The sequence below is a fragment of the Pipra filicauda genome, unplaced genomic scaffold, assembly GCF_003945595.2.
Source record: "Pipra filicauda isolate LSUMZ 115617 unplaced genomic scaffold, ASM394559v2 scaffold35_size7292922_pilon, whole genome shotgun sequence".
NCBI lineage: Eukaryota > Metazoa > Chordata > Aves > Passeriformes > Pipridae > Pipra > Pipra filicauda.
The window spans coordinates 1,879,500-1,902,250 of record NW_024104487.1 but is presented as its reverse complement, the minus strand read 5'-3'; the positions used below and the strand labels follow the sequence as shown (position 1 = coordinate 1,902,250).

The following is a 22,751-nucleotide window of genomic DNA, read 5'->3' as shown; positions in this document are numbered from 1 at the left end:
GTTCATTACAATTACTTTTTCAACCCCATCCTAAATGATCCAGGATATCTTTCAGTATTTGGACTGTTCTTTGTAACTATTATTGCATTCCATACTTTTGTCTGTTGTTTGGGGTTTTTTTAATTTATTTTTTTTCAGTGCCTCTTCAGAGTTAGAAGACTAATATTTGACGTGCTAATCCAATGTTAGTCTCACTAGATCATGTAAGTAGGAATTGCGGATTTCCTGATTTAAATTTCTTCAGTGGTATTTAAAGAGCACGAACAGATGCTTATGCATTACCTGCATGCATCTATCTCTCTTTCCTATCTCTCCCTCCCACTATCCCCCCGCCATGTGCTATTTTTTTTCATTTCATTTGTAAAACATTATTCTGTTGCATTGACACAAGCATACTGGTGGAATAACAATCGTTTGTTCCAATATCAAGTCTACTGAAAACATAATTGCCACAAGCTGCCATAGAAATCCTTTTCCTTAACAGTAATTAACAATGAAATTTGAGTAGATAGGAGAACTGCTGTTATAGAAGGACTGATAGAATAGAAACAGATGTTCATACAGATTGGGGAATGAGAGGCTGAAAAGCTGTGCTGTGGAAAGGGTCCTGGGGGTCCTGGTCAATGGCAAGTTGAATCTGAGTCAGCAGTGCCCTGGCAGCCAGGAGGGCCAACCGTGTCCTGGGGGGCATCAGGCAAAGCATCACCAGCTGGTCGAGGGAGGGGATTGTCCCGCTCTGCTCTGCACTGGGGCGGCCTCACCTTGAATATTGTGTGCAGTTTTGGGGGACGGCAATATAAAAAAGCCATTAGAGAGTGTCCAAAGGAGGACAACAAAGATGATGAAGGGCCTTGTGGGGAAGCTGTATGACAAGTGGCTGAGGTCACTTGGTGTGTTCAGCTTGGAGAAGAGGAGACTGAGGGGACACCTCGTTGCAGTCTACGACTACCTCATGAGAGAAAGAGAAGGGGCAGGCACTGATCTCTTCTCTGTGGTGACCAGTGACAGGAACCAAAGGAAGAGCCTGAAGTTGCACCAGGGCAGGTTTAGGTTGGATATTAGGCAAATATTCTTCCCCCAGAGGGTGGTTGGGACACTGGAAGAGTCTCCCCAGGGCAGTGGTCACAGCACCAAGCGTGACAGAGTTCAAGAAGCATTTGGACAATGTTCTCAGGCACCTGGTGTGACTCTTGAGGATGGTCCTGTGCAGGGCTAAGGGTTGGACTCAATGATCCTTGTGTGTCCCTTCCAACTCGGCATATTTTGTGATTCTGTGACTTCTAGTAACAAACACTAAAGACAGTGAGTCACCAAAAATCTCATTTGAGAGACTGCATACTACAGTGTGTTTGGGGCTTCCATTTGCTGTAGCTTTTTCATTACTTGATCTTCTCAGCCAACATCTGACTCCTGATGAGACTTAGCTATAGAGGTAATTCAGTTAGCTAGTGGAAGACTAGACACAAAAGATCATTCAGAGCCTCATGACACAGCAAACAGGAGGAATTATAAAATTATGAGATGCATATCAAGTGGAAGATGTTTGAGAATGATCTAAAAGTAATAACAGCAGCATCAGAATCTGTTGTCTCAGATAAATAGTGAAGTTGTGCATAACATCATGCTGGCTGTAGTCCTGAATAGGGGTGGTATTTCAGAGAGCAGTTGTGAATAACTTCTTTGGTCCTGACACTCTTGTTCATACACAAGGAGTGTGGTATTGCATTTCCAGGAGAGTTCCACAGAATAGCAGAAAAAGAGCAAAAGATTCACCATTCAGCTCTTGGAAGGAAGCAACAGTAATTCCTGTTGAACCTGATTTGGAAACTTAAATTTCAGGGAGAATATGAAGAAAGTGAGCTTTCAGGAGATTAATCACAGTCAGGGTAGACTTTTACTACAAGATCGTGCAAGTAAAAGAAGCATAGGCTCTGAATTCACCAGTGTTATGGTGATTCCCCTCCCACCCTTAATGTCTGAACTGTATGCAAAAGGGTTTTCTCTTCGAAAAATGAACATAGGCAAAGATCAAAAGGATAGAGGAAAGCTGGCTTTGATATCCTTCCTTTTCGGAAGCCCTGAGAGACACATTCTTCTGAATTCATGTTTGAATTGTCCCAAGTTCATAGACAGCAGATAGGACCTTTCCCTGCAGTGAAGAGGAAACTTTCCTGTTTGTATCTGTCACCCAACTATCAAACAATGACAAAATTTACATGGAAAAATGATGAAATCTAGTCTTATATGTGTGAGATAACATTCCTGTCTTGGCAGTAGCTGATTAGAGTTGGTATACCTCATGGAACAAGAATGCAAATTTGGATTCTCTTAGATACACAGAGTAATAAGAAAATAAGCAATAAACTTGCTACACACTGGAGTTAGAATTTGGTTTCGCTCCTCAAGTAAAAATCATGTCTCTATTCTGAAGATACAGGCCAAATACTGTTTTAGTATTGGTAGTGTTTCCGATTGCAAGTAGAAGAAAAGCATGACAATAAATTCAAAATTTTCACCTTCCTCTAAGAAAGATCTCTTTTATGACTTGACCAACAGCTCTTTGATGATCAGCGGATTAAATGAGAATACTCAGTAAGAGGTAAATGACATTCCAAAAACACATTGGAACAGGGAGATCATGCCACAGTTAGATGCAGCTGAAATTTTGATATTGCTCATGTCTTAAATTAGAAACACTCCCAGCTCCATTTTTTAAAGCCAAGGAACTTCATGCATTTCAGGCAGCTCTCCATTTATCAAGGGTACTGTGTCAGCACTGCCTTGTTCTTTTTTTTTTCCCCTAGCATTTTTAAAGAGTAAATCTTACCTTTTTGCAACAACACATGGTGCCATGTACCCTGGCAATAACACTATTTTTACATAAAACAATGTGGTCCCCTTAGAAGGATTACCCACTAAAATTCTCTATATGCTTTTTAAAATTCTCGTATGCTTTTCTATTTTCATATGTCTGATGCAAAATTCAGTAAAAAATTTTTACTTTGTCTATGACCTAATGACTGCATATTGCAGCTAGAAGAGCCAAAATGAATGCTAAGAATTAAAATGTCTACACCTGGGAGAAGTAGAGAATTATTTCATAATTCCTCTAGCGTCCCCAGAAATTCCTCAGTTAAAGCACTAAGGCTGATGGCAGTTGGAGCAGTTTCAGAACTGCATTTTGCCCTTGAATCAACATCATAGTCATAGATTAGAAGGTATAAAAGCCATACTGTTCTACTCTTCAGGAACTTTTGTTGTTGTATTTTTGTTACAATAGGGAATTAGGTAAGGAATTAGATATCAGAACCCTGAGAGAGTTGTGTACAATTTATGTGTACCATACTTGAGTAATTTCTCCTTAGAAATGCAGTTAGCTCCTAAAACTAAATCGAGAAAGCCACCATGGCTGGCAATCATGTGAACTTGGAAGGCCCTTGAGCCAGACTGTTCCCTCTGGCTCTGAGTCACACTTAAGAACAACCTGCTATCAGTGCTAGGAGCTGGCTAAGTGGCATCGATTTTTGTACAGGCAAAAAATTCACATCTTGATCATCAAGTGTAGCGGTGTTGGCAAAAGGAGTTTTACTGATTATACATAATGATCTGTATGTCATGCAGATGAAGTGATGAGATGGTGGAAGAAACAGATCCTGTCAGCTTCCACCAATCTTCAGAAACTTTGAGAACAGCTAAGCAGTACTGCAGGAGATGCACTTGATGTTGACACTGAAATTTGTAGAGCAGCAGAAAAAAGTGCCAAGGTGTTTAGGTATGATTGTTGCTGCTGAACAGAGTCAACCACAGCACCAAATTGTAGATGTAGTCTCTTATAACATGTTGAAAAAGAGCACCTGTAAGCAAAAATCTGTGTGCACAGTTGCACATATTCCACTCTGTAGAATGGTATAACAAATGCTAAGGATGTAGGTGTTATGCCATAGAGGACTAATAAAATGATAAGCACTGGAATTCAGAAGGTCCCTGTGATTGTTTCCAGTCTGTAATGGAACCGTTTTCACTCCTACATCTCACAGGACTATAGGATTGGTCTCACAAGAGCATAGTGAAGAACTGTAGAATTACAGTGTGTTACACCTTGAGCCAAAGTCATTTGGCCGTTGGTACGTGTGCATTTTTACAGGCCTTTAAAGTGAACACACTTCATGTTTAGTGGCTACTGGTAAAAAATTCCCAAACACCACGTTTCATACTTAGGTTTTCATACTTACTTTTGTTTAAACCAGACTATTCCCTTAGGTAAAGTATCTTTATACAGTAGTAGTTCAGGGAAGTAGTTTTAAAAATATAGAGCAAAAAATATAAGGAAGGAAATTTTAGAGCGATTTCAAAAGTTGCAGATGACTAATGTTGCTATATTTCAGTCTTAACAGGACTCTTGGTTTTGATGCACTTAACCAGGTAGACAGGGGTTCCAAAGTGAAAGCTGGAGAAGTTGTGTGTCTTCAACTTTGGTAATACAACATATTCCACATGCTAAAATCAGTAGTTGAACAGAACATGGGATTAAATCAGTCCATTGTAATCATTCAATTTTTCCACTTCTGATTTTTTGCAAGTTTCACAGTACTGTCCTCCATTGTGGTTATTTTTTAAAGAAGAAAGTCCTAGGAATACTCTGGTAATTGATCAAAAATAGCAGCTGTAGAAATAGAAGGAAATTAAATGTGTAGGCTTTATGGTTATACCAACAAGAAGTTTCAAGTAAAAAAAAAAATACAGAATAAAAAAATGTATTACAAGGTTAGGAACAGCTGGATGGTGTTTCATTTTTTCCCCCCAGCATTTAACATGGGATGTCTATGTGTCTTACCTGAAAGTATGTCTTCTCTTGAAGTCCCTGTACCATCTTCATTTTGATGCCTTTTAATATTCTGTCAAACAAAATTATTAACTCTAGTTTATCATCCTCCTGTCCTTTCTTCAAAAAAAAATTTTTCAAAAAGAGAAGAGGATACTAAGAACTTCAATTTGGATCATAACATAAAAAGTATGGAAGGTGAATTGCAGAGGACTAGCTAATTGATTCCAAAATTTGACTTCAGTTATTGAAACGTTAACTCTGTTCTGCTAAAATGATATGGGCAGAGAGGTAGATAGATTAACAGATTTTAACACCAGTTGGTGTCTCTTGTGATCGTTCCACTTTTTGTATCACAGCCACAAAATTGCATTCCATGTTTCAGGGGCTGGGCTGTAGCTGAATTAGAATATCTCTTATAAGGAAATTTAAGAAACTAATCTGAAATACTGCAGTTTTAAAATACCCAGGGATAGAGGAGAATCCATCATACCTGTTTAAACTCCATACAGTAGACTATATTAACAGTTTATCTGCTCAAACCTGTGTAAATTTCAAACTTGAGGATAGGCCGAGGGAAGGAAAGAACAAATTAATTAGTTATAAAAGTTTAGTGGTAATCCACAGTAGATAGTTCAAACTTAATTAGACTGCTTTTTTGATCTAATCTGCAATTACAACACTGTAGGCTTTCCTTTTTGAGTAGCGTGTTTGTTATCCAAGTTTGAGAAATAAGTTTTCTTATGAACTGAAATCATTGTTAGTTGGGTGCTTTGTTTAATACATCTTCCATTAACTCTTTCAGTTATGTCAAAAAAAATTGCAAAGCCATGATGTTATTTCAAAGGGAATCTTAATTTTCATTTGGCTTGAGAAGAAAGGCAGTAGCTATCCATTACACTATCAGTTGCTCAGTAATGACAGTAAGATATATCTGAAGGGAAATGTATTTTTATATATCACATTTCCTGTGTGTAACAAGCTAACATGAAAAAAGGAGCTTAGCAGCATAAAACACCCAGTGCAAACCTGTGTCTGTGGCACTTGTAGCAAATGCTACTTCAGTCTCTAAATGGAAGCATCATTCTGAATGTCGTTTTGTTTCAGAGTACAGCAGCCTACAGAAAAGCCCGAAACCCCAGATCTGTCGCACACAGATCATAGTTGTACTTAAATTAGTCATGCCTGCCTGACTGATTTCTGTGTTTGTATGGTTACTAGCAGAGCAGCAGCAACATGACAGTAGAAGCGCAAGCTGGATCCTAGCACAGCTTGCTCACCAAGAGGGTCATTACCCAGTTTAAAAAGACAGGGGCAAAGTTTTCCCTTAATTATACCTCTGTAACTCCAATGAGCATAACAGTCTGCAAATGGTTTTCATTGGGAGCCAGAAGAACTGTCTGTTGTGGGAACTTCCTGTTATATTAACTGTAGAATCTTTATAGCTGAGTACTCCAGGGAAATAACCTTGCATGCTTATTAGGCTCTTGACTGAATCAGCAAGACAGTCAGGCAAAAAAAAAATCTTAAGGCACAAGTTCTAGAATAAAATTCCATGATTTCTAGTTTTTATGAACGTTTCTTTAAAAGATATGGAACTGGGGCAGTACCAGTTTGCTCTCTTTTAAAAACATAATGTGAAGTCTTCCAAGTTAATATATCAGCTGTGGAACTTTCAATATTGACAGCCTTTGAAACCAGGTCTGCTGCTGTCTACAGAAAACATTGTTTATTACTCTCCATTCTCAAGAGTTCTCACTGCCATGATTTCTACAGCCGAGCCCACAGCAATGCAAAAGCTCTCCTTTCTACCTGTTTTTTCACAGTTCCCAAGGTGAGAAATATAAATGATGGTCCACAACCCCAAAATAATCAAATAGATGATGAAATAAAATAACCTTCATTCTCACCTCCCAGTACTGTTTGAATTTCAAATAACAATTAACAGAACTAGTAAAGCATTATATGAATATTCTAGGCACAAGTCGTCACTGCTGTTAATATACTTTGTTAAAGGGACATCAGTACATAGTTAAAGTATGCTTGCCAAGATCCTTTTTGAGCTCAAAGATCAGTAAGTTATATTTGTAACTTGATTTTTCTTCCTTTTCAAACTATTTTTCCCTGCAAAATCATACTATTCTGAGGTTAAATATCCTCCTGGTATTTTTGCTTTCCTATACAAGGCAATCTGGCCAGTCTTTGATAAACTGACTCAATAAATATAAAAATATAAATGGATCACAAATGTATAATAAAGAGATAGCAGTGAATTATTAACTAATGTTGTTATAAACAGCCAAGTTTTGCAGTCACAATACTCATTTTTCCCTGGTTATCCTATTTGTACAGATATAACTGTAAATCTTTTAAAAAATTAAAAATACTTCACTAGAAGTTTGATATAATATTGTTGCCAAAAGCTAAGTTGACCTCAGTATAATACCTGCCTCAGCACTTTCCCTACCTTCATTGACAAAACTGCCCTCTGCTCTTGGCAATGACATATACAGGCGGAGAAGTGTGAACAACCCAGACTTCATAAAAGCTTTAGTCAAAAAGAAAAAAAAGTAAACCCACTAATGAAGGCAAAAACACCAGGAATCATCCTTACTTGCCTGATGTGCCTTTGGGCAACCCAGGGTAACAGTCCTGAGCAACTCCCCATGGCTTTTAGTTTTAAAGCCAAAAGTTACAAATCTGAAAAAAGTGAAACTGTTATTTAAGTGGAAATGGAAATAAGTTGTAACACACTCTGATAAGCCAAAGAAGTCCATTCACAAACATCGAGGAATCAGGAAAGCTCAACTATCTTTTCTCTAGAAATATCCAGGGAAACCAGCTTTTTGCAAAGAAGCAGAAGCAAATATGTTATTCTGCTACAGGTGTTTTTCAAAAGTACAACTGGCAATTAGGTATTTAGAAATATCTTGAATAAGGAAGAATTTCCTACATAGAAATAAGAGACAATAATTATTTGTCTCTACAAAAATAACAACTTTCTTATAAGACTTTTTTATTGTACTGTTTTTGTGGCTATTTTTTGCAGGTGTTGCTGCTTTGGATTCCAGCATTTCTGGGAAGATTGGTTTGCGAGCAGTCGTATATTATCTCTGCACTACTGTCATTGCTGTAATATTAGGTACTCTGTGATTCTGTAACTTTTAAAATCATCAGCATTGCCTAATTACAAATGTACATCACTGTGACATTACTAATATACCAAGACAGGATGGGGAGAGGAGACAGAGAATCATACCAGGCACCTTAACATTACTTGTGACCAGATACAGAGAGAAGTTAGTCCTGCTGTTCATGATTGGGCTGTGTTCATACCCAATATGAAGCCACAGGCAATTTCACCATATATTTCAACTCAGGGAAGATTAGGAGCTGTCTGCTGAGATAAACAGTGACCAGCAGTGGGAAAGCTGAGTGAACATCAAAGGCCAACCTCAACGACAAAGTGAATTTCCTCAATAGAAAAGTGCTAGATTGTTCCTGATTCTCACATGCAAGAATATATAATGTGTCACACCTGAATTACATAAAATACTGCTTCCTTTGTCATCTCGTCTCCTTCCTTAAAGGATTTTGCCCACTCTGTCACTATCAGGCTACACTCTTAATTCTCTGAATTCCCCATCTCTTCTTGCAGGAAGTTCATTCCCTACAAACAACCTTGAAATGTTCCATATTTGCTTAAAGAAGCATCTTCAGTCAGCCTTCTTAGATAAGAAACAAAATAAAACTGTCTATCTTGTATGCCTGGGAAATTTCTGTGAATACAGAATAGGGAGGAAAATTAATAAAGACTAACATTATCATATATCTAACTTTGAAGTTGTCCCAAATCTTAGTGGTGTGTTAAACCAGACACTCTCCAAAGGTTCCTGCTATTCTAAGCTGTTCCATGCTGTTATGGCATTACTTATTTCATAGTGCAGAGCTACACAAATGCAGTCCTGCTTTTATTCACAGCTGTCATTAGAAAGACCTGTTCCTGGCTGGTTAAAGGGTCATCCAAATTCCTCTTTGTCCCTTCACTGAGATTTAGTAGTTTTATTTGCTTTAGGTTTATATGGCTTTTATGGGGGGGGGGGTGGGGGGGAAGAGAAAAAATGTTATACCTTTGGAAAAGCCTAGTATTTCATATTATAAAAAAATGCCTAAAATGAAGCCACTAAAGTAAATGAAAAATTTGTTATTGATTTCAGTATTTACAAGGTCAAATCTAGTATTTCTTAACCCACAATTTTTTTTTCTTTTTCTGAAGCCCTTCTCTTACATAACTTTATTGATAACTAACTTTACCAAAACATCCTGTGACTTTGGGGTCACAGGACAATGCACTTGTGTTCATATCTGAAAGCTAGTAACAAGAAGAGCTACATAAGGGGCAAGCAATTAAAAATATTCACTATGCAAAAGTTGAAGAGTAGTACTCTTCAACTGAAGAGTACTTAACTTCAACTCTTCGTCTCAAGCCCAGCTAAAGTAATTTGCCCTCTTGGTGAATAGTAGTGATTTAGTACCATACATACAAAACCAAAGCTGAAGTGCCCAAGTCCAGTGGCAAGCCTGCAAGTAGCTCCAGTATTGGGGGAACTCACACATTTACTGACACCACCTTACCTGCATGAGCACCCAGGGAAAGCATTTGTTAAGTTGAGCTCACGAAGAATTTGGCTACACAGGATACACTGAAGAAGAATGCACCAATGCCTCTGCTTGCACTCTTGCTTCTCCTTTGCAGGAATTGTCTTAGTTGTGACCATTAAACCTGGAGTGACTCAGAGAGCAAGTGAAATCGACAGGGTGGGCAGTACCCCAGAAGTCAGTACTGTTGATGCCATGCTCGATCTGATCAGGTGAGGCTTTAATTTTTAGTTCCCATATTCCTTTTTCAGAAGTCCAAGCAAGCACAAATAAAGTTGGGATATGTAATACAATAAGATGCTTTCTAATGTTGTTTGGATGAATAAGAGGAGAATAACTTGTATTGCAACAAGTTAGATATTTAAAAATACATTGAAAGCAGCTTGTTTAACACCACAGATTTTAGTTAATAAGCCAATGGTGAAAAATCCCTCCTTCACAGCAATTGATATGCAAGATTTATCTACTGTGAAGAAAAGATCCATAAAGGATTGAATGGTGGATTGCTAACTGGCAGCTTCTGTGTCATCCAGCATAGACAACCACCTGAAATTGTAGTGCTGTATTCCCCTCCTCAAGGCAGGATGCAGAGTAACAGATGCAGTATGTAAAGGGTTCTAAGGGTTCCACCGTCAACAAGTTTGCTGCATCACCAGTATCTAAGGCAACCTTATAAGGAGTCTTTCCCTATCAGCATCCTGGAAAATTATGGATACTTTGAAGTGGTTAGAAGGAGGAAACCCTTAGAAAAGTCTGCAGAAGATGTGTGCAGATTTTCAGAGCTAATGTGTTTAAGGAATTAGAAGAAAAATTCACAAAAAGGGCTGCATTTCCAGCAGTGGCTAGGTAGTTCCCTCAATAATGTTTCTGTTTTTTCTTTCTCCAGCTGCAATGAGTCTCTGTTCTGTGTCACTATTCCTGCCCACCATTTTCTTTTTGTAGAATTTTTACTTAATCTGTCATGTAAGAATCAACTAGCACATATCTAAAATTGGATTTCTTAGCATTTTTTTATTTTAGGAAATATGAATGGCATTTGCAGATGCAAGTCCAGATAGCCACTATCCTATATAATATCAAATGTCTGATGTCATTTGGGGCAACTCTGCCCCAACCTAGGTTAAGATAAACTTCTTTGAAAATAATTCAATTTCTCTGAGGTTTGTATATGGGATAGTTGGCAGTTGTCAATCCCAAAGCCCCATGTCCAGTAATTCACAGCTCTTCCCAGCCTCTGTCCCCTCCTGCCTACGAATGACCACAATGACAGCTTCTTGGATAGCTCATCTCATTCCTCATGGTCACTCGCCCAAGAATCAATGAGAGGAACTGTGTAATCATCTTTATTATAAAACCTAATGCAGCCAGTCTGTTACCAGTAACTTCCACATGAACATTTCCACACATATTCATAGGGCTGATGTAGTTCTATGCACAAAAAGTCTTCCTATAGCAAAAAGTGGTGCGAATTGTAATTAGTAGTAGTTTGGGGGTTTACTATAGTTTACAACTCAACTTCCTGCAAACAAATTTAAGACTGTAATTAGGAGTTAGAGATCTGAAATTCTGTTTTAAAGGAATTAATTTTCTTACATATTTACATTCATCAGATTTAAGATTCAAATCCAGACAGTCTTGTAAAGATAAAGGAAAACCCCAGGTTTGTACAAACTGCTCTTGCTTTTGAATAGATTTTGCTTTAAGAATTTGAGAACTAAAAGTGGAAGTTTGTGAACATTCTGTGAGGTAGATGAAAACTTATGCTTCAGTGTATAAAATGGCTTTTTCTGCACTGGACTGGATATTCACTAAATATGTAATTAATGCTTCTTTTTTTTTGCAATCATTTGAATCTGAAATTGGCTGTTGGAAAGGAGGCACACAAATGGGTTGCACTAAATTTCCTAATTTTTCAGTGTGTGAAAATGGTTCTGGACCCTGAAATAACACAATGGAATCTTCCATTAGCCAAGATTAATTTCTGAATTCAAAACTACAATAGAACACACCAAATATCTGATTCTTCCAGCACAGCCTTTATAAGAAGTTTTTTTTCTTTTCTGCCTGTATCTGACAAATCCTATAGAAATGGTGTGTCCTGTACTCCTCATGCAAGTGATGGAGATGATGTAACAGAAAAAAAATATATTGGGTTTAGTATACCAATAGAAATACCAAATACTGAAAAATAAGCCCAAAAATTCAACAGTAGGAAAATGGTCAACTGATCATTGGGACTCTTAAACCCTTTATTTCTTTGGACTCTATATCTGATGATGCCAACTATACTGCTTTCTGATTAAAGGAAATGTGATCTGCTTTTTAAGCAACAACTTTTGTCATTTTGTTTATACAAACAACTTTTTCTTAGTATGCTATAATGTTGAAATGCTTCTATGCTTTCTAACAGGAATATGTTCCCAGAGAACCTTGTTCAGGCCTGTTTTCAACAGGTAAGTTTGAACATTCCTCTTTAATTTTCATTGTTAACTACAAATTATTCTTTTACGTCCCAAAAAAAAAATCTATGTAAGGCAAGACTATTTCTGCAAAGTCCAGGAGTACCTTAATCTCCTGTAGAAAGGTGAGGTTTTAAGGCATCTTGGTTTCATTTCCATTATGATAAACACTCAGTTACCAGCTATTAAGTCCTTAATATTGTGTTGCAAAAAGACACTGTTCAGGAGCTGGATGCAGAAAGTGTATAAGACAGGATTTTTCCTTTGGGGACAAGATTTAGATAAAAGCTCTTATGAGGATCTGTTTCCTTGTTCTCAAGGTCCCTCAGTGTCTGATGAAGTCTGCATAATTTAGCCCTCACCCTGATGTGTCTCACATCTAATGTCCATTGCTAGACTAAATAATCCACATAAAGGAAAAGGCAAAGTCTGTTTGAGACATCTTTCAGGAAAAGTGAGAGTTGCAAGATGAAAGAGGAAACTCTTGTCCATATATTAGGTTTCTTTCAGTCACCTTTATCTGTAAATATATCAACTCCTTTTTCTGTGATGCTCTTGACTTTCCTTTTGTTTTTCCCAGCAGCTGCCTACCAGTTTATCTAAAGCTTGTATGTAAGGTAGTTAACCTTTCCCAGGAAGTGATGTCTGATGTGCTGCTGTGCATGACTCAGTGTATTTCCCCTTTATAAAACTTCTCCATGTAGTATTTCTCATGTATTAATTACTATCACCCAACAGTAAGGGGACAGACAGGTTCTTTTAGGGATCCTTGGCAGAATGATGGTGGCACTAAATCATAGTTACTGTTAAAGTTTTATTTTCATAACAGGATATTAGTATAGCACAGAATTTATAATCAGAATAGCACAGAATTTCTATGAGCAGAATCGGTGTAGTCCGATTTTATTATAGTACCACTTAGCTTATGTTTTCTAATCACTGGACCCTCTGCAGGTTTGGCCAGATCTTAATACTTGGTTTGCTGTATCAACATAACAACCATAATGGAGACTTGAAAAACTTATAAAATAATATGGATTGGTCACTCAGTCCCCAGGGGAATCAGACAATGGTGGAAGCATCCCTGACCACCAGGTCTCACTGTCCAGCAGCAGCTCTGGTCCAAGTTATCCCTTAGGACTTGTACCTGCTTAGTTTTATGAACAGTGCTCTTGGTGCTGTTACTTCTCCATGTTCTGTGACTTGGGTCTTCACCACCACTTGTCTGGCTGTGTGCCTGGAACCTTTAAGGCCAATAAGGAGAGGAGTGGTCAGCATAGTGCCCAGGAATCTGGAGGCCAGTGGGGAGAGGAAGAATAAGTCTATCTGTTTTATCTACTTGGTGCTTGAACTTTGAGGACCTGATAATGAGGGGAAAGAGAACAATTATGTGACCCATTCTGCCACAAAGGATAGCTGTTTGCCTTGCATAATGGCATTAGTTATGCTGACCACAGTATATATGGGGGGTGGGGGGGGGCTCGGCTCGTTGTATCAGGTGGGTCTGCTCCACAGGTGGGGTGGCTGTCAGCAATTCTCTCCAGACTGTCTCAGCAAAAAGTCTCCTTGCCATTGTCAGGAGCTCAATCTCATGCCCCACAAGACTGCAGCAGCTCCATGCAGAATTCATAACATATCTGTGAATCACTTGTTGAATCTATAGCTTCTGAGTTACAGAACCCTAATAGCTCAAGTGAATTGGGAAATAACATCTTTGAATATGTTTGCTACCTTCCAGTCAGATTGTTTCATTTTTCTCTTATTTTTACTGGGCAGAGGCTATGCCTTTGTCTATTCTTCAGTTTTCTCATGTTTCTAAATAAGTTCTTCTGTTTTTTTTAAAAAACTTTTCCAGTATAAAACCAAACGTGAAAAAGTTAAAGCTACAGTTGCTGTGGATAAAAACAGCTCCACATTTCCTGGCGAACCTGTTACAACTGCTACAACAGCAGAGGCTTCAGAGGTGCGACCTTTATCATTTTATTCCTTCACATTATATGAAGTGGGGAGAAGGAACACAGACTACATTTGATTTAGTTCATGCCGTTAGTGATGAAGAAAAGGCAGGAAATGGCACATAGAGGATTTTACAAGAGCACAAAAGTTAATAAGTAAGTGCTAGAGATCATTGTAAGGATCTTCCAGCAAGTTTAAGAGCATCAGAGGAGTCCACGGGTAATTAAGCAATCCAAAGATAATAGATGAAGATTGATTAAAGTTATATGCTTATGAATTTTCATTTTGCTGAGAAATTAAAACAGTCACTGTAGGAAGACTAGGTGTATATCAGCACAGCATGATCGAGCAGCAGTGACATAGTTGTAAGCACAAAAGAAGAAAAGGAGTCAAAACCCATAAATTTTTTAATGGAAAGCAAGACAATATAAGGCATTTGTTAATTAAGTTTGTTACTCAGAAAAAAGAATGCGGACAGACAAAAGTGAAGAAGTTTATCAAGCCTCTCATTAGAGGTGTGGAAGGCTTGTGGGTATTGACAGTTTATAAAGCCTAGACTTACATTGGAGGAGAGGGAGAAAGGAATTCAATAGAATGTGAACACAGAACTACAAACATTACCAAATCAATATACATTTTATTATACTCCTTCCAAATTTCATCTTGTTCCAAAATTCATGAAGAGACATGAATTAAATCCTGAAGCAGGATGTAGTGAAGAATTGCACCCTTTCCTTCGTATGTTGATACTGCACAAGCTCAGAGGAATACATGAATACTTACCTATTCATCCCATTCTGCTCTAAATTATGGAATTTCACTGGTGTCCTAGTTGTTACTCAATGGTCAACTTATCTTAAATCCAGACACAAACCCTTGAGGTGCTCAGAAATAACCACAAGGATTCTACATCTGTGGTTTTTTCTTCACAGTGAGGAGTAAATCGAGTGTAGGGGAGTAAATCTTGATGCATGACTGTGCATACCTTGCTATCATTCATGTCAGAAGTCTATAGAAAGGACCCCATCCCAACTTCTGTGTATTCTGTAACACCAAGTTATACAGTTACTTATTAGACTATGCATAGAGTTACATTTATTCTGATTTTCTAATCTTTTTTTTCATCACCTCTGTTGTAGTCTTGCTGCAAGTGAATAAAGTCAGTTGTATAACAGAATATAAAAAAAAAAAAAATCTGCAGTTGTGTAATATAAATTAAAGGGTGCTTTACTCCCTGCTAGGATTTGATCAGATCCTTGCATGGCTCTAAAATACAAAGTGTTCAAGTTCAGTTTAGTTCTAACTTCATTCCTGAACTTGCCCACTTGGCACTTTCAAAAAGGGAATAGAGTGACTGGGAAGAGCTCCATGTCTTTAGAAAAATCTAAATGTGTTTTCATTTTAGAAAATCTTTAAAGTAAATTCACTGTTTTCAGATGGTACTTTTTTTCTCTTTATTCTAATCTGTAGAACAAAACCCAAGAATACAAAATCGTGGGCATGTATTCCAATGGCATCAATGCACTGGGGTTGATTGTCTTTTGTCTTGTTTTTGGAATGGTTATTGGGAAAATGGGAGAGAAAGGACAAGTGCTGTTGGATTTCTTCAATGCACTGAATGAAGCTACAATGAGAATAGTTCAGATAATTATGTGGTAAGTCCAAGGTTATACTGGTTATATTTTCTAACAACTTCTTTAAGTGGATTTTGTCACTGAAAAGGTGGGACCAGACTCGGACTTCATGTCTGCTTTTGTATAGTGCTTTGCAGCAAGCAACTTTCAAAGAATGGTTGGTAAAAAGTTTCCTTTCTACAGAATTTATTCTTTTGAAGAAACTGGAGACAGAGCTCTCACTTACTATATACTAAAGAAACAGTCCCATTGATGTACAAGAAACCTGAGGTTTTCAGACACTCGTGCTAGAGGTTTATATAAAACCAGTTCAACTGCAGTTGAGGACTTTGAGGACTGCTTTGAGGACTGTAGAATCATAATCACCCATATGCCCTTGTCAGTCTTGAATATTTTTCCCTGACAGTGATTAGGTTCACAGGATCCCTTTAGAAATACAAATTAATATACAAGCTACATCACAGGGCAAAATCCAGAATGGTATGCAAAATACAACTTAGCATCATTTACCTCCTGCTAATAGGTTTTGTGAGACAACATTCTAATAATATTCTCAGACAGGAAAAACAATTTAAAAATGTAGCAACTCACCTGATAATGTTTGGTTGGACTTCACAGCTATTCACAGAGCTCTTGTCCATGCAGATCACAATTACAGTATCAGTACTATAAGCATACACAATCCTTTCAAGAGTTTGACCTTGTATGTGGAATGCCTTGTCCCGTTTACTACAATACTCTGCTCATTTTTGTGAAACTCCACGTTTCACACGAACAGTAGCTTATCAGATCTGCCCCTTCCATGGATTGTCCTTACAGCTCAGCACACTCTGATGCCTGTAAAACAGTAAACCTGTACCAGTGTTTATCTTGCTGCCTTAAAGAAAGGTAGATTAATTTCTGCAGTTGGTCCTGTGCTATGCAGCTGGTTCAGTCCCCAGATGAGTTAAAACTCCATGAAGTAGGCTGTCTCACTCGGCAGAAAATTACCAATAGGGAGACCTGAGAGTTAGCACATGTCCTCTAGGATCTTACTCATAAACTGACTATCCATTTCCTTGCTTGTGCATAAAACTGTGGCTACAGGCTCCCCATGTTTCTACAGATTTGGGAGCTCTTGTTTGAAATAAGGTAGAGTTTGATGCTGGAAGTGTGAGGAATTAGTTCTGCTTTCATCACATTCAAGGCTTAGAGGAACTAAGTGTCCCTGCTTTCTACAGGGATAAGGTATGATTTTGTTTGTGAGATGGCACGCATACATTTTATAAATTTATAACTGATATTTTAAAATGGATACACTTTATATATTTACAAATTTATAAATTAATTTATATTACTCAAAGCTCTGAAGTAGTAACTTGTCTCTGTGACAGCCTGGTCTCTGGGACCAGAAGGAACACAGTGGAGCTGCTGCTAACATAATTCCTGATTTTTGACTTGAATTTTCTGTAGGCAGTAGCCTATGCAGCTTTTCATGTCTGTAAGGCGTGGCCTTGTGTAAGTTTACTGGCAGATGGGGACCCCTCCATCAGGCAACACACTGATGAACATACTATCTCATCAAGCTAACATCACTCTATTTGGTGCAGGTGACACAGATACAGCCCCCCGTGCTGGAGGACAGCTCCTTTAAGTACAGGAGACCTTTCCCATCTGTGTGATTGCAGAATACACAGATATAAGTCTCAGCCCTGCATACTTCCACCTCCAAGGAAGTTTATGTCTATACATAAACATATGCTGCCATGGGGTATATGCCCATGCCCCATCCCAACTTCTGTGTATTCTGTAACACCAGGTTATACAGTTAATTATTAGACTATGCATAGAGTTACATTTATTCTGATTTTCTAATCTTTTTTCATCACCTCTGTTGTAGTCTTGCAGCAAGTGAATAAAGTCAGTTGTATAACAGAATATAAAGAAAAAAAAAATCTGCAGTTGTGTAATAGAATATCAAAACATATTTTCCATCTGTTTTAAGAAGGTATAGTGGGAGAGAAATTATTTCATGGTGAGCATGCAGTATTTCCGAGAATGCATTTTTGATTGCCTTATTTTTGCTTTCTAGGTATATGCCAATTGGTATCGTGTTTTTAATTGCTGGGAAAATAGTAGAAGTTGAGGACTGGGAAATCTTTCGTAAATTGGGTCTTTATATGGCTACAGTAATAAGTGGGTATGTAATTTCTTAAAGATGAAATTGTATGTGTTCAGTTTTTAACACTCAGTTGATTACCACTTAGTTATCCATAACACCTACTCTTCTAGGTCAGAGACAAAAATTCTTATCTGTGAAAATTATGTGAGGATGTATGAGGATGAATTGAATGCATGTTTAGCTGAATGTATGTTTTGTTTTAAAGAGTCACTGCCTTGCATTCTAAAGAAAAAAACCAAAACCCAAACACAAATACTTTTCTTGTATTCATTGTTTCATCTTCTTAGCTTGGTGCTGAAACAAATAATATTGTATTTTGGAGAGTAGTAAGGCTTCTGTTAGATACTAGAAGAAGCTGGAAAAGAGTGAGGTTATGAATTGTGGCTTATCAGGGGTTGCCAGCCTATCAAACATACACAAATATCTGGATTATGTTGCAACCTCCATGGGACTTTTGGGCCCTAGGTGTACCATCATAGGTCCAGCTCTCCCTGCCAAATCGAAATGCATAGTAAATACAGTGCACAGTAAATGATGCCAAAGAGGAGACTGGTCCCTTCCCTTCCCAGTGCAGAGCAGGCTGCTGACGTCAAAAGAAGTCCTGGGAATTACACTGTTTGCTAATTACTCCTTCAAGGCAAAGTTAGATGGTGAAGCTGCAAAAGGACAAGTTGCAATCTGAGTAACATATTCCTTTTCTAAACCCTTGGCTATGTAGAATAGTCTGAGTGGAGGAGATTACACCTGCACAACATGGAGCCTTGAAGGAGTAGAGCCTTAGAACAACTTAACTGCTCCAAATGATACTGGTTATAATATAGGTCATTTTATGTCTCTGACAACTTTCCTACAAAGGAGCCTTGTGGTAGATAAATGGATATTACAGGCCCAGTAAGTTAAATGCATTTAAATTTCTATTTCCAATTCAGTGAACCATACCTTCTAGGCTGTCTTGGTTCATTGCTTTAGCATCCACTCCTATAATTCCTTCAGTATGCTAAGGATTTATATGTGTTTTGTCTAGATGCTAGATCCAAAGTTGTTCAAGAGCTTCTTTCTCCACGTTATGCATATGCATGTTATTCTTCAAAAGTCATTCACATGCTTTACGACAACCAAGAAGAGAAAAGGTGCGGTGGTTTGAAAAACCTTTTCTCTAAGGTAGTAATGGTTTGCCCCACTGATAATACTGAACCAATCAAAGTCCACGTGCACCCTACGGAAATTACATACCCACAGAAAAGGAAGATAAGGCAGTGAAGATAGTTTAGAAGGTAGGTAGCCATGATCTGAGCCACGAGGAGGCAGGGGGCCAGTGAGCCCCTCTGGGGGCCAAGGGCCCCCAGCCCCCAGCTGAGGCTACGGGAGACCCAGTGTAGTGTCAAAGCTGGACTGGGTCCCATAATTAAGAGCTGGAAGAATTTCCTTACTGTCAGCAGCAGCAGAAGACATTGAAAAGCGGTAGCAGAGCAGTCCTGAACAGAGTAGAGACAACAGTGTCTAAAAGCCAAAAGATAGCCAGTAGCAACGAGATAACGTGAAGCCAGCTGAGAGACGCAGAGATGTTCCTGCAGGAGGGAGAGCTGGCAACAAAACAGAGGAAAACTCAACAGAGCTGGTTTGGGGTAAGACTGTATTACTTTCCCAAAACCCAGAGACTTTCTGAAGTGGAGGGGTGGACTTCCAAACCTTTAGGGAGTCCCGAAATGCAGCAGCAGCTAGACAGAGAGAGAAAAGGAGCTGAAAAACCAGAGCTGTCCTGAGAGCTGAGCCAGGACGGAATGCGGAGGAGGTGGCCGTGCCCTCTGCTGATGCTGTTGCTGTTTTTATCGTGCTGGCGAACTGAGACAGAGCAAAGAGCTTTGGTAAGACTGAACTGAAAGATGCCTTCAGTGTTCTAACCCAAGAGGAGTGAAGATCTACAAGGAAATCCCCCGAAGGCTCGGGCTCGGAATTTCCACAAAGTAAGAACAAAGATCCTGACTGCTATACTTAATCTGCTGCCTTGGAAAAAATGGAGGACACTAACCAGTGCCACAAGAACACTGAAATGAGGGAGCTGTGGCCTGAGGAGTGACAGAAGGACTTTTCTCTTTTCTTCTTGGACTTTTATTGAAGAAAAGGAGAAATTTAATTTAATGTAAATATATATGTGGGTGTAAATAAACCTTTGTAAATATTTTCCCCTTCCCCCAATAACGAATGGTTGTGTTTTGTCTGAAAACTCTCCACATGAGGTGAAAAAGATATCAAGTCCATACCATCATTAAACCTTCTCACAGGGGCAAACTGGGGGGGGGGGGCTTGAACTTAGCTTCTTGGGAGTTTCAAACCAACACAGCAGGGTAATATTTTAGTCTTAAATGCAAACTTCTTGATACATAGTCAAGAAGGCGCTCTTTTTTTTTTTTTTTTTCATAAATCTGTGCTAGATAAACACATTTATTTCAAAGCTGTTGTTTTGTTTTATGCGTAAGTCAGTATGTTTGGACTAGCTGTTTGAAAATCAGAGATAAAATGACTTCCTAAATTAAAATTACAGCTCCAGAAATAGCACTGAATCATGACTTTTTGAAAATGTTACAGAGATGAGTGCAAGTTATGTTCATCTAGTGCATTATGCAGTTTTTTACAAGTTTTCGATTACACTTGGAAAATGAGTCAGATTTTTAAAGGTTACAAAACTTGATGTTTACCATGAGACTCTACATCAAGAGTCTAGTATTTTCTATACAATTTATAAATGAGATCCTGACAACAAGTTGGATAGAAGTCATTGACAGAATAACAGTGTATCACTTCTGCAGGTTTTCTACGTTATTAAATCCAGTTGACTCAGAGAAGGAATATGTTGGATGGATTATTAAAGCCTTTTGACTTCAATGTTACATCAGATAGCAAGTTTTACAATTTTAGATGTGATAGCAAGTTTTGTGACTGTTTACCTATTTATGGTTACTATTTGTACTGTGACAAGGCATGTCTTCCTTAGGAAATGTGTGAAGACACAGTGCCTTCTCCAAAGTACTTCAAAGTAAACTACTACCACATAGTCTCCTGTTTAGCTGGGGGCCATGGGCTTGGTTTGACATGCACAACAATTTTAAGTAGGTTCCCAGGTGCCATCAAAAAAATTGTATGTAGTGAGGGTGCCCACTTTTACACCATTTTCCCTCAAGGGTGCTCAGGGAGATCTCTCCAGCATTTCTGTCTCCTGAAGAATGGTGTCCCATGGGTGCTGTTTAAGGTGTTTTGGAGAGCAGCACATTCTCTGCAAAACTGACCATCAGGGAGAGCATGTTGTAATCAGATCGCAGGAGCAGATATGACAACATACACACAAGGCTATAGGCTGCAGGGGAAAGGTGCTTTTTCTATGTTTTCCAGCTTGCAAGAATACCCTTCTTCTCACCTCTCAGCAAACAGGAGAAATGTTGCTTGTCGTTTTGGTTTCTTAGATGGTGCCGTTCCCACTATCTTTTTGGTTTACATTCTTATTTGTTTGACCTTGCCCATTTGCAGTGTGTTCTGTTCATCAGCATCTTCTGTAACTGTTAATTGTTGTCCCTTTAAACTTGATCCTAAGAATTGCAGGTTGTCTTAAATATTTCTTATATTCCCTATCAAGAAAGTTGTGCAAGAGCATGAAGACTGATGTTTCTTATCCTCCTCTTCCTTTCCTTTAGCCTTCATATCCAGCTCATCTTTAATCTCACCTTCTTCTCAACTTTATTATTCATGACCTTTCACATTTTCAACCCTACCAGCTCTCATCCACCACTATTTGTAGCACATCTCAGTCTTATGTCTCACTCAGGTCACCGTGAGGGAACAGACTTTTCCCGGTGCCTTTGGTCCAGTTTGCCAGTAAATATCTTAAGCCTCTTAAGTTTAATGGTTGCAGTGTCAAGATGAGGGTATGTTAGCAGGTACAGCAGAGGAAAGTCAAAGTAGGAAGCATAATATAAGTGCCAGAGGAAACTCAGCCTGAAGTGGAAAAAAAACAAAAGGAAGCTGCAGCAAGCAGACTTTCTTTGCCCATGCCTTTGTCTCTTCTGAAAGCAGCAAGGCAGCTGCATCCTTGGATGCTGTAGGGAATGGCAGCTTGGGATTCTGAGTGACAAAGTTCTTTCTATCTTAAAACTGAAAACTGTTAGAATTTCTATTTTCAGTTACTGATTATGATTTTTGGTCTAAAAATTTCTGCTACTTGCTGTGAATTGCATTTTATGCATGAAAATAAATGTTACTTCAAATTTGTTTTATGAAAATCAGTGGTGGCAAAGCAGATATGCACAAATACTTTATTTTGAAAATGCCATGTTCATGTTACCACTAAAAATATGAGGATCTAAATTTTTCAAAATAACTAAGTCACTATGCTTTTAGACAAAGACATACTTGAAATGTTTACCCTCATCAACACCAAATGGCACCCATACCACTTTATATTTTTTCTACATATTCTGCAGAATTCAGTTTGTTCTCAGGCACCATTGTATAAATTGTTAGGTTTCTTTCTAGAGTTACTTGCAATACATGTTTCATGCTGTTATTTACATTCTACTAAATAAATCATATCTTCACATAAGAACGAAAACTTTAATGCCTGTTGCTTTTAAAAAGGTGATTTTCCCAAAGAAAAAAATACATAGATTTTGTGGGTGATTTTTGGTGCTGTTGTGGATTTCTGTACTGTGACTACTTCTCTCTTAATTGTCTGGTTTTGGCAGAACAAATAGTACCATGATTTATCGCTATCTTTGTCAGCTGCTCTGATATCATAAAACATTATTACAACACAGTAATGTGCACATGAACATATTGTGAGGACAGAATAAAAATCCCAAGGTCATACATGACAACAGTTCTGCAGTTTATGTTTCCATGCTATAATTTCTTTTCTCAAGAAGCTGATGTTGCTATAATTACTTTCAGCCTTCAAACATAGGGAAAATTTCACAAACTCTTCACATGTATTTCATTTCAAATGTACTTTCATAAGTCTGTTTGCCTCTAATCTTAATGCCCACAACCTCTGTATGCATATGCCTATGGAA

General features: G+C 38.2%; 1 protein-coding gene across 1 annotated transcript in view; it reads left to right on the top strand.

Moving 5' to 3' along the window:
- The window catches only part of SLC1A1 (solute carrier family 1 member 1), a 54,494-nt gene that overhangs the window by 25,784 nt on the left and 5,959 nt on the right, over positions 1-22,751 (top strand). The window contains exons 3-8 of the mRNA XM_027752222.2: positions 7,872-7,964; positions 9,579-9,693; positions 11,892-11,934; positions 13,796-13,903; positions 15,367-15,551; positions 17,602-17,709. Of these exons, the coding sequence (XP_027608023.1) occupies positions 7,872-7,964; positions 9,579-9,693; positions 11,892-11,934; positions 13,796-13,903; positions 15,367-15,551; positions 17,602-17,709 (652 nt within the window). The remainder of the gene's footprint in view (positions 1-7,871; positions 7,965-9,578; positions 9,694-11,891; positions 11,935-13,795; positions 13,904-15,366; positions 15,552-17,601; positions 17,710-22,751) is intronic.